Raw genomic sequence first — 13,237 nt, forward strand, 5'->3', positions numbered from 1 at the left:
AACATACAGCTGTGTGCACCAGTACATGTAAACAGGTATGTGCACGCAGACCTGCGAACATGAGTGCATCAGTGCACACAGAGCAAAGGGGGTTAACCACCGAGGTCCAGACGGCTGTGTGCACCAGGACATATGTGCATGATGACCTGTGAACATAAGTGCATCAGTGCACACAGAGCAAGGGAGGTTAACCACCCAGCACCAGACGGCTGTGTGCACCAGGACATGTGTACAGGTATGTGCACGCAGACCTGCGAACACGAGTGTATCAGTGCCCACCGAGTAAGGGGGGTTAACCAGCACCAAATCGGTGTGTGCACACCAAGACATGTGCACAGATATGTGCACGCAGACCTGCGAACAAGAGGGCATCAGTGCACACAGAGCAAGGGACAGTGCATCAGTGCACACCGAGTAAGGGGGGTTAACCACGGAGCACCAGACAGGTGTGTGCACCAAGAAATGTGTACAGGTATGTGCAAGCAGGCCTGCTAACAAGAGGGCATCAGTGCATACACAGCAGGGGGGATCAACCACTGAGCACAAGACAGTTGTGTGCACCAGGACATGTGTACAGGTATGTGCACACAGGCATATGAACATCAGTGCATCAGAGCACACACAGCAAGGGGGATTAACCACTGAGCAACAGACAGCTGTGTGCACCAGTACATGTAAACAGGTATGTGCACGCAGACCTGCGAACATGAGTGCATCAGTGCACACAGAGCAAAGGGGGTTAACCACCGAGGTCCAGATGGCTGTGTGCACCAGGACATATGTGCATGATGACCTGTGAACATAAGTGCATCAGTGCACACAGAGCAAGGGGGGTTAACCACCCAGCACCAGACGGTTGTGTGCACCAGGACATGTGTACAGGTATGTGCACGTAGACCTGCGAACACGAGTGTATCAGTGCCCACCGAGTAAGGGGGGTTAACCACGGAGCACCAAATAGGTGTGTGCACACCAAGACATGTGCACAGATTTGTGCACGCAGACCTGCGAACAAGAGGGCATCTGTGCACACAGAGCAAGGGACAGTGCATCAGTGCACACCGAGTAAGGGGGGGTTAACCACGGAGCACCAGACAGGTGTGTGCACCAAGAAATGTGTACAGGTATGTGCAAGCAGGCCTGCTAACAAGAGGGCATCAGTGCATACACAGCAAGGGGGGTTAACCACCGAGCACCAGACAGCTGTGTGCACCAGGACGTATGTACATGAGGGCATCAGTGCACACAGAGCAAGAGGGAATAGCCACCAAGCACTAGATGGCTGTGTGCACCAGAACAGCACGTGCTAAGCAGGACCCTAGTAAACAGTGAGGGCCTCCTGGGATTGCACGGCGTGGTGCCTCGGTGAGTACTTTAGGACTCTGCACCTAGAGAACACATGGTGATCTATAGTTCAGGGCACAGGGCCCGGGCGGTGTGGGAGGCAATGAATGAACAGGGACATCCCGAAGGAGCCGAGCCAATGACTTGGGTTGGCTCTAAGAGCCTGTGCAGGGCCCGAGCTATTAAAATGTCGGGTAATTCGTGCAATAATCATCTAAAAATGTGATAACAGCTCTTCAATAATAAAAAACGTGTATTTCTCTAATATGCAGAGGCGCTTCATCCTGCTAGAGCAGATTATAGCTGCTTTGAGAGGCGTTTATTAAAAGTGAGGGTTTTAAACATGAACTTAGAAACATTAATGCCCCCCCCACCCCTCGAGAACGGAACTAGTGTGCATATTACGCATATGCAAGATAATCTACAATCGTAAAATTGTACTATATAGAGACCCATATGTACACACGGATACATGTTTACAAACTCAGATGTTCCATCTGTTTGCTGGTGATAGCTGGTGATGTGTAACATGGGGCATGTAAGACGATGTACAATATGGGGGGCAATGGTTATGTACAACATGGAGCATGCAAGGCGATGTGCAACACGGGGAACGCAAGGCGATGTGCAACAAGGGAAACAAGGCGATGTGCAACAAGGGAAACAAGGCGATGTGCAACAAGGGAAACACGAGGCGATGTGCAATACGGGTAACACAAGGCGATGTGCAACACGGGGAACGCAGGCGATGTGCAACAAGGGAAACAAGGGAAACACGAGGTGATGTGTAGCACGAGAAATACAAGACGATGTGCAACACGGGGAATAGAAGACGATGTGCAATACGGGGAACACAAGGCAGTGTGCAACACGGAGAACACAAGGTGGTGTGCAACACGGAGAACACAAGGTGATGTGCAACACGGAGAACACAAGCTGATGTGCAACATGGGAAACACGAGGGGATGTGCAATACTGGGAACACAAGGTGATGTGCAACACGGGGAACGCAAGGCTATGTGCAGCAAGGGAAACAAGGGAAACACGAGGTGATGTGTAGCACGGGAAATACAAGACGATGTGCAACACGGGGAAAAGAAGACGATGTGCAATACGGGGAACACAAGGCAGTGTGCAACATGGAGAACACAAGTGGTGTGCAACACAGAGAACACAAGGTGGTGTGCAACACAGAGAACACAAGCTGGTGTGCAACATGGGAAACACAAGGAGATGTGCAACATGGGAAACAAGGCGATGTGCAACACTGGGAACACAAGGTGATGTGTAACACGGGGAACGCAAGGCGATGTGCAGCAAGGGAAACACAAGGCAATGTGCAACATGTGGAACGCAAGGCGATGTGCAGCATGGGAAACACAAGGCAATGTGCAACAAGGGCAACAAGGGAAACAAGGGAAACATGAGGCGATGTGTAACACGGGAAATACAAGACGATGTGCAACACGGGGAATAGAAGACGATGTGCAATACGGGGAACACAAGGCGGTGTGTAACACAGAGAACACAAGGTGGTGTGCAACACGGAGAACACAAGCTGATGTGCAACATGGGAAACACAAGGGGATTTGCAACACTGGGAACACAAGGTGATGTACAATGCGGGGCACATAAGTTATGCGCAACATGGGGACACATAAGGCGATGTGCAACATGGGGAACACAAGGCGATGTGCAGCTCGGGGAACACAAGGTGATGTTCAACATGGAGCATCCAAAGTGATGTGCTACAGGGGAAAGACAAGACGATGTACAACACAGGGAATACAAGGCGACGTGCATTATGCAACATGCAAATGGATTTTGCAACATGGTGAACATAAGGCGGTGTGAAACACTGGGAACACGAGGCTATGTGCAACATGGGAAACACGAGGGGATGTGCAACACTCGGAACACAAGGTGATGTACAATGCGGGGCACATAAGTTATGTGCAACACGGGGACACATAAGGCAATGTGCAACACGGGGAACAGAAGGCGATGTTCAACATGGAGCATGCAAAGTGATGAGCAACAGGGGAAACAAAAGACGATGTGCAACACAGGGAACACAAGGCGATGTGCATTATGGAGCATGCAAAGTGATTTTGCAACATGGGGAACATAAGGTGATGTGCAACACTGGGAACATGAGGCGATGTGCAACAAGGAAAACATGAGGCGGTGTGCAACATTGGAAACACAAGGCAGTGTGCAACACTGGGAACATGAGGTAATGTGCAACACGGGGTACACAAGGCGATGTGCAGCACGGTGAACACACGGCTATGTGCAGCATGGGGAACACACGGCTATGTGCAACATGGAGCACGCAAAGCAATGTGCAACACGGGAAACACAAGACAATGTGCAATACAGGGAACACAAGGCAATGTGCAACATGAAGCATGCAAAGTGATGTGCAACGGAGAAACACAAGGCGGTGTGCAACCTGGAGCATGCAAAGTGATTTTGCAACGAGGGAAACACAAGGGGATGTGCAACACTGGAAAAACAAGGCAATGTGCAGCACGGGGAACACAAGGCGATGTGCAACATGTAGCACGCGAAGCGATGTGCAACACGGGAAACATAAGATGATGTGCAACACAGGCGACACAAGGTGATGTTCAACATGGAGCATGCAAAGTGATGAGCAACAGGGGAAACACAAGACGATGTGCAACACAGGGAACACAAGGCGATGTGCATTATGGAGCATGCAAAGTGATTTTGCAACATGGGGAACATAAGGTGATGTGCAACACTGGGAACATGAGGCGATGTGCAACAAGGGAAGCACGAGGTGATGTGCAACAAGGAAAACATGAGGCGGTGTGCAACACTGGAAACACAAGGTGGTGTGCAACACTGGGAACATGAGGTAATGTGCAACAGGGGGAACACAAGGCAATGTGCAACATGGGGGACACAAGGCGATGTGCAGCATGGGGAACACAAGGCGATGTGCAGCATGGGGAACACAAGGCGATGTGCAGCATGGGGAACACACGGCTATGTGCAACATCGAGCACACAAAGCGATGTGCAACACGGGAAACACAAGACAATGTGCATTACAGGAAACACAAGGTGATGTGCAACATGGAGCATGCAAAGTGATGTGCAATGGGGAAACACAAGGCAGTGTGCAACCTGGAGCATGCAAAGTGATTTTGCAACAAGGGAAACACAAGGTGATGTGCAACACTGGAAACACAAGGCAGTGTGCAACACTGTAAACACAAGGCGGTGTGCAACTCTGGGAACATGAGGTGATGTGCAACACAATGAGCATGAGGCAATGTGCAACAAGGGAAACACGAGACGATGTGCAACATGGGGAATACAAGACAATATGCAATATGGGGAACACAAGGCGGTGTACATCACGGGGAACACAAGGTTATGTACAATATGGGGGATAATGGATATGTGCAACAGGGAGTATGCAAATCGATGTGCAACACGGGGAACACAAGGCGATGTGCAACATGGGTATAACAAGTTGATGTGCAACACAGGAAACATGACGATGTGCAACACCGGGAACATAAGGCGATGTGAAACAAGGGAAACAGAAGGCGATGTGCAACACGGGAAATACAAGAAGATGTGCAAGACCGGGAGTGCAAGATGATGAGCAATAAGGGGAACACAAGGTGGTGTGCAACACGGAGAACACAAGGCAGTGTGCAACAAGGAGAACACAAGGCAGTGTGCAACATGGGGAAACACGAGGCGATGTGAAACACAGGGAACACGAGGTGATTGATGTACAATGTGGGGCACAGAAGTGATGTGCAACACGGGTGGCACGTAAGGCAGTACAGGACACAAGGCAATCTGGAACACGGTGAACACACGGCGGTGTGCAACACGGAGAACACAAGGGGGTGTGCAACAAGGAGAACACAAGGCGGTGTGCAACAAGGAGAACACAAGGCGTGTACAACATGGGAAACAAGAGGCGAAGTGCAACACAGGGATCACAAGGTGATGTACTACGAGGGGCACACAAGTGATGTGCAACACGGGGGCATGTAAGGCGATGTGCAACATGCGAGACAAGGCGATGTGCAATACGGGAAACACAAGGAGCTGTACACGCGGAAGGCAAGGTGGTTTAGTACAAATGAGCACAGGATAATCTCAGAGATCTTAAGTGGTTCCATGTCAAGCATGTTAAACTATTTTCTCTTTTTTTTTTTTTTTTTTAAAGAGTACTCTGGGAGTGTTTTCAACATTTTATTTCTTTTACAGTTTAAAGCAAAACCTGCTAACTGATAAGCTCTTTCGCATCAGCTGAATTTCCAACCCCCCCCCCCCCCCAGTCCCTCCCCATCGTACCTCTATGAAGGCGGCCACCTCCTGCAGCACCAGGTTCCACTCCACCTGGTCCTCAGTGTTAAAACGGTGCGTGTAGTCTTCGATCTCATCGGACAGCTCCTGAAATGTAAAGACCACGAGAACTATATGAGAGTGGCGCCTCTACACCGAGAGATAACCTGGTCCGACTAGTGAATTTCTCTCATGTGCAGATATCAATCCGTGCCTCGGATGGCGATTCAATGTGTCTACTGCAGGGGTCTGGACGGGCGCACGTGGCATGGTTCAGACACGACCCCTGTCCACCAATACACTCACCCCCCCATTCTAACATCATCAGATCATGGAATTACGAAAAGCATTAGGGGGATCATTACGACCCTGGCGGAGAAGCAGCGGTAAGACCGCCAACAGGCTGGCGGTCATTTTTTTGCAATTATGACCATGGCGTCATCCGCCGCTTCTCCGTTCCGCCCGCCAGGGCGGACACAACCGGTGGGCTGGAGACCTGGGTCTCCAGCCCGGTGGTCGTCACTATACCGCCGGCGGTATTTGGACCCGGCTGACCGCCATGGATTTCATGCGGTTTGGAACTGCCATGAAATCCATGGCGGTAAGCACTATCAGTGCCAGGGAATTCCTTCCCTGGCACTGATTGGGGTCTCCCCCACCCCGCCCCGACTCCCTTCCCTATACCCCCACCACCCCGGCCACCCCCCAAAGGTGGCAGGACCCCCCTCCCCACCCCGACCCCCAACATCACATCACTCATTCACACACGACACGCACGCAGGCACCACCAACACACATACACGCACACACACCGACAAACATGCCAACATCCACACACACAGTCTGACACGCACACCCACATTCAAACATACACGCACACAACCATACAGACATACCTACAGACATACGCGCACTCATTCCCAAACTCACAACACCCCCGCAAGCATACAGGCACTCACACCCCCCCCACTACATACACACACGCACACCCCCATGCACGCACACAACACCCCCCCCTCCCCTAACGGACGATCGACTTACCTGGTCCGTCGATCCTCCGGGAGGGGACGGGATCCATGGGGGCTGCTCCGCCGACAACACACCGTCAACAGAACACCGCCACGCCAAATCACAGGATGTGATTCGGTGGGTGGTGTTCTGTTGACGTGGCGGTGGAGGTGGAGCAACCTCCACTTCCCCGCCGACCGCCAGTATGGCTGTTGGCGGCTCTCCGTCCGAAAAAGGACGGAGAGCTGCCAACAGTCATAATACGCCAAGCGGAAAACCGCCACCACTGGCGGTCTTCAGCATGGCGGTCCCTCGGCGGTCTTGACAAAAGACCGCAGAGGTCAAAATGACCCCCTAGGTGTACAATCCAATCACAAAGAATAGAGGACAATGTGACTAAATATTTTTTGGTAGGTAAACGTCTTTATTTGAGACTCTCACAACTTAGTCTTGGTCAGTTTTTTTCATTACTGCCAAATTATTTTTTATTCCTGGTCTTTTATTAAATTTGGGGGGAAAGGGCCGCCCTTCTGTTTCCTCAACAGGGGCTCCATATTTGCTTATCCCACTGCAGGTGGTTCGATCAGTCACGAAGACAGGTGGCCTGTCAAAAGAACTAGAACTAAAAAGGCAGTGATTTTGGAAGAAATTGAAAAAGAAGAAAAGGAAATAATCACGATTACAAATAGCCCGCAAAGGTAACAAACACTGAACCTCAAACGTTTTTTTTTTTTTTACTAAGCAATCACTTTACTTTAATTTTACTCCTATAATTAAGAGAACCAAGACACAAGAGAAGGCTCCATCTTTACCATTTCAGGTAAAACTGAGATAAGTGGTCATTCTGTTTTAAGGGGTTCCGTGGCGCATTGTGGACACTGTGATATCACTTCCACTAGATACTGGGGCCAACAAGAGCTCTGAAAGTAAGTGGCTCCTGGGGACAGCGGCTGAAGTCTGGAAAGAGCTCCAGTGCCTCAGTCATGGCAGGACCAGTAAGGCCTGCATGTGAAAGCCCCCTACAGGTTACATTTAACCTTCTGTACCAATAAACAAAGGGCCTGCTCTGCCTGTCAGAAATACACTCCAGTAGGACTGCATCTACAGTTGAAGGAAATGTGTAACTTTCATGATTTTTACAAAGAAATCACTCCTGAGGTCCTCGAGGGCTATACTTCCAGAATACGCATGCAGAAAATGTTTTGCCTGCGAAATTGCACCCTGGTGGAAGAATCTGTAAGTGGAATTAAGATGCAAATGTTGGCACAAAAAAGTTCCTTTTTAGCACTCATTCGTAAAAAAAACTTTGCAATGGACAAATCAGTTTCCTTACACGCCAATTCAATGTGGGAACTGGGATGGAGACGCACTCTGCAATTCCTTCCCAGGAATCACCCCGGCAGCACTAGATTTGCATGCATTTCTACACTGGGACTCTACCTGACAGGAGTACATGACAAGCCACAAACCTAAGAATTTCCGAGTGTTAACCTACTTTTGCAGGTACAGCCGCCCAGAAAACCTCACCAAAGTGCCACTAACGCTAAATTTGGCAGAATTTCCCAAACTGAAGGTCGCAGGGTCAATTACACGAATCCATATTTAGGGATTCATGGTTTGGAATCTATTCTTGCAGATGCTTTTTAGTGCACCCAACGTGAGAAAGAGGCATCAGAATTTTGTGACTATGGTCCCAATGAAGAGGCCATGTTACAAAGCACAAGTGGTGAGCAAGGAACCACCATCCTGGCTTGTCCAATCATAAAAGTAGCCAGTTTCAGGAAGGATGAAGGGAGTCATTCTGCATCAGCCCATCCCGACCAGATGGGTCAGAACACTTCAGAGAAGCACAAGGCCAGTGCTTAGACACCCCAGGGCATTAGAGCGCTTTATAAATTAATTTTCATTTAATTTTATATAGAATGATTCATGAAAGCTTATAGAAATCATAGATCTTCTGTAATCCACTTGATGTTTGGCAAATAAAAGAAAGCCGGGAAGACTAAACAGAGACAAGTTCAGAACACACCCCTCTAATCCTGCACTTTCAGAAACTGATCGTCTTTAAACTCGCTGCCCCCCCCCCCCCCCAACCCGGCAAAGCCACTTATGTCCAATTCAGTGCCCTGTCTGGGTATTTACAGAAACAAAACAAAACAATCAGCTCAGCCCTGGCAGGTTACAAGATAATTCATGTAACAAATTTCATTTACAGCCTGGCTCTGACTTATACCCTGTATTCAGTTCTGACAGAAGCTCAGGTGGGAAGGATATTTCAAGACTATCTGACAAAAACATTACTTTATCACAAGGGTTTACTGCTGGTTTCAGGAGCCAGCAATAAAGAAGACCAAAGCCTAACACTTTGTGCAAGTAAGACCCTGCAAATACATTGCACTGAAGGAACATGAAGGATTGACTACTTTTTGCCACAATGTAAGTCAAGAAAAAAAAAAGCTATATTATACGTTTCAGTGCTTTAGCATTGTCAGAACTGGTGGCCTCATATGGCGTGGAGGGCCAAACTGTGTGTCAAAGTTGGCTAAACTATGCGGCCAAAATGCAAATGATGCAATACATTCCCTGTCAACACTAGTTTAATTTGAGCAAAACAAAAGTTTCTGAAATCTTCGAATTATGTGGCCAGTGTGATAAATCCATAATTAAGTGGTAAACACTGTGGTCACAGAATCGCATAAATCCAGAGGCAGTCACTATGGTCCACTATTTTATTGACAATTTATGTATGAAAGGTAAACAAAACCTAAACATTCTCATAGTAATTACTGACCATGGTTAACACACTTCTCTTTCAAGCGAGCAAGCTCGAAATAAACATCGGGCTCGTAACTTATGATATCATCAGAACCCTTCGAGGGCCATGCTGTTACACTATGACCCATTATAATGTATCATATGTATGACTTGGGGCACCCACAAATCCCATTGGTTGCTCTTTCATTTTCCTCCCAGAATCGACTTGTATTTTTTGCTGCTGAATTCATCTGCTCTCAAAAGTCTGTGCCTGGAGGTACTTTGGACTACAAGAAAATGTACGAGTTCCAAAATTTCAACCCCCTAAATTTTAGGACTTTGGGCCTGATTTAGATTTTGGTGGACATGTTACTGCGTCACAAACGTGATGGATATCCCGTCTGCCGTATTACGATCCCCAAGTTGGTGAAGGAGTAACTCACTCCGGCAGACTCCCAATCAGGCACTTTATTCGGATGTAGTTAGTTATAACTGTGGCCGCAGAAACAGGAGGGGCCTGAGGACCACGCCCGAAGAACTCAAGAGCCAGCCTTTACCTTCACGAGTTCCTTCACGATGTCCAGTTTGTTGAGAAGCAAGCAGACCACGATAAACCGTGCATAATACCGCAGCTTCTTCACAACCAGCTCAGGCCTAAAGAGAACAAAAACACGACTGTAAAGAGCCCGCTACTGAGGACATTTGTAGAACAATGATTGCCTGTGTCTTCTTAATGGTGAAAGTGCATTTTGTGTCATGGACCACCGTTTCCCATTAGTCCACTGAGCAGCCCATGTGAGAAATCTCACTTTCACATCAATCCTTAACTAATGAATTTACCAGCAAGTAAAATTATCTTCATGCAGCTAGGTATACTGAAATTACTGGAAATGTTATGTCCTTGCTTAGATTTCCAGGCCCTACAAGTGGATAAAAGGGTTATGAGATCCAAAAAGGGAAATTTAAGACAAGAGTAAATACCCTCCTTCATTTTGTTTTTTTTAAAATGCATTTTGCCTTACGCGAGTGTCCAGTAGTTTGTATCACAAGGGAGTAAAAACCAAGGCCACGTAAAAGAACCACACACCAGAGATTGAGGCTTGCAATACACAAATTACAGCCATCCTGTAAGAAACACTTAAACCACCCTACTTCCCTGTGGACTAATTTTCAGTGATGGAAAAGAAGGGGATGACTCGTCGTGGGCTAGGCAGAGTAAGAGGCAGAAAGGGAATGTGCAAGTGGGAGATGGCCAGTGGTGCAGAGGGCAGTAATGTACTCCTAGATGGAGGGCGCAGCGAGGTAGAAAGTATGAGGGCGCAGAGTTACACCGTAGGAGGATCAGTGACCAGTATGGAGTATACGGCAAGCAGCAGTGGCTTAATGAGACATAGACCGCCAGCCAGAGGTTTGGAGCAAGGAGAGAGACGGAGTAGTTGACTGACAGCTGAGAAGGCAGTGGGTAGAGAATGACCAAGGACTTCAAGTAGGATGAAGAAAGTTAAAAAAGACATATGGAAGACAAAGGTAAGTGGTAACTGGAACAGTTATATGAGATGTTGTGTCCAGGAGAGTTTTACACCAGCAGTTCCCAACCTTTTGACTTCTGTGGACCCCCACTTTATCATTACTGGAACCCAGGGACCCCCACTAAACCATTATTGGGAATCCGGGGACTCCCTACAGAGTCATTACTGGAAGCCGGGGACCCCGCCCTAAATACTGTTGCTGATTTGAAATGCAAAACAATACACATAAAATATAGGAATCAAACACATTCTCAAATTATAACACATCTTATTTAATTTTCAAACTAATATAAATAAAAAAAGAAGTAATTTTTGTAGGAAAGTTGCAGCTTTTTAAAAATTTAATTGTAGCCACAAGTCGTCCATACTATATTCTGTTTGACGCACCTGCGCTGCTCCCACGAATCAATGAGGATATTAATTTAATTTTTAGCCTCCAATTTCAAATTAATTGACATTTACAGTACCTTTTTAAATTTTCAAATGCACATTTAGCCAATTTATTTATATACACTTTATTAATCTGCTAATATTATTTAATTTTCTAAGCAGTGGCGGAAGCCCTGATGAGGCTCCGCGGACTCCCAGAGGCAACCGGACCACAGGTTGGGAATTAGTGTCTTACACTCTCCACATCAATAGAGCAAGGAGATAAAAAGAGATGCAGCGAGTGCGGGGTTGGGACAAGAGGCAGAATAACCAGAGCATGAGAGAGGGCACCACAGGACCTATCCTACGTACCCGGCGATGGTCTTCAGCGTTATGGAGAGCAGGAAAGGCTGGAGTGGGAGGCTAGAGTGGGAGCCACATAAAATATACTGTTTGTGTTCCAGTAAGACCTATGGTATGGTGAGGTGGCCAATGCTTGCTATTGGCATCACTTACCTAAACAAGCATTGGCAATGCCAACAAGTATGGCTTCATAAGAATGTGGCGTGATAATGTGGAGCATTACAAGTAAATAGCTTGGGAATGAATATCTTTTTGTGAAGGAGCAAAGAACTGTACAATAATATTGGTGTAGCCTAAAAAGGTCAGGTGACAGTTGCACTGTAAAGCCAGCTCTAAAACTCCACACAGATTAATGACTGCCCCTCCCATAAGTTCTGCTGCTAGAGAAAAACAACATGAATTATCTATTTATCTAAGACACTTTAATGGTATTCAAATGTCAGTTTCTGTCCTGAAAGTTCAAGGTCAAGCAGCTGGATAAATAAACAAAATAACCAAGGTGCATGGAGGACAAGTACTTTTTTCTGGAAGCCCACAACTTCTGCCCAATCAAAACATGTACTGCTGGATCCCAACATGTAGGCGGAGCCCCAGCCCCTCTCTAGTGAAAGTCACATAATTGTCTGGTGAGAACTAGCTGTCAAGCCAGAGTAATAAAGACTGCTTTACTGGCTACAAATCCGTTTGGGATTTGCCTACAACACTGCAAGCATCAGCAAACGTATGTCACATAAAAAACGTTTTCTAATGTACATTAATACCAACTGCATCTGAAAGTTTAAGCTCAGACAGCTAGATAAACAAAATGATCAGAGCAGGGTGGAGGGCAAGCACTTTTTGTGAAAGTGCACATCTGCCCCATCAAAGCATGTACTCACGACTCCCAACATGTGGGTGGAGTCAAAGCCCCTTTCCTGGTGGTTCTCACATAATTGTCTGGCAACAACTGTGCTTTCAAGCCTGACCATAACAAGCACTAGCAAAGCCAATAGGCGTTGCCTATGCAAGAGCAACAGGCTTTGCCAATGTGTTTTAGCCATGTTGTACACCAGCGTGGCCGCTGTTCAGCATGGCTAAAAGTTAGTGGCGAGGAGTGTAGTAGAGTGGAATGGGGAAGAGTAGAGTGTTGTAAAGTAGAGTGGCAGACATTGTAGTGTATTGGTGTGGAATAGTGTGGAGGCGCGTAGCGTGGCATACATTGTAGTGGCATAGAGTTAGTGGACTGGAGTTGAGTGCATTGGCATATAATGTTGAGGAGTAGTGGGGTAGAGTGCAGTGGCACTGAATTCAGCGGCACACAATGCAGCATCGTAGAATGCAGTGGCGTAGAGTAGAGTGGTGCACAGTAGAGTGCAGTGGTGCAGCGTAGAGGGGTGCAGAGTGGAGTGTCGCATAGAGGAGTGGTGCAAAGCAGAGTGACGCACAGCAGAGTGGCAGATAGCGGAGTGGCACAGAGTTGAGTGTCATAGAGTAAAGTGGCCTAGGATGCAGAGTAGAGTTGAGTGGCACAGAGTGCAGTGGCATAGA

General features: G+C 47.6%; 1 protein-coding gene across 3 annotated transcripts in view; it reads right to left on the reverse strand.

Moving 5' to 3' along the window:
• Positions 1–13,237, reverse strand: part of SCAI (suppressor of cancer cell invasion) — a 538,528-nt gene that overhangs the window by 158,390 nt on the left and 366,901 nt on the right. For all 3 annotated transcript variants that reach the window (XM_069241740.1, XM_069241742.1, XM_069241741.1), the window contains 2 exons: positions 10,007–10,103; positions 5,697–5,795 (listed from right to left, as the gene is read on the reverse strand). In XM_069241740.1, the coding sequence (XP_069097841.1) occupies positions 5,697–5,795; positions 10,007–10,103 (196 nt within the window). The remainder of the gene's footprint in view (positions 1–5,696; positions 5,796–10,006; positions 10,104–13,237) is intronic.

Source organism: Pleurodeles waltl, chromosome 6, assembly GCF_031143425.1.
Source record: "Pleurodeles waltl isolate 20211129_DDA chromosome 6, aPleWal1.hap1.20221129, whole genome shotgun sequence".
In the NCBI taxonomy this organism is placed as follows: domain Eukaryota; kingdom Metazoa; phylum Chordata; class Amphibia; order Caudata; family Salamandridae; genus Pleurodeles; species Pleurodeles waltl.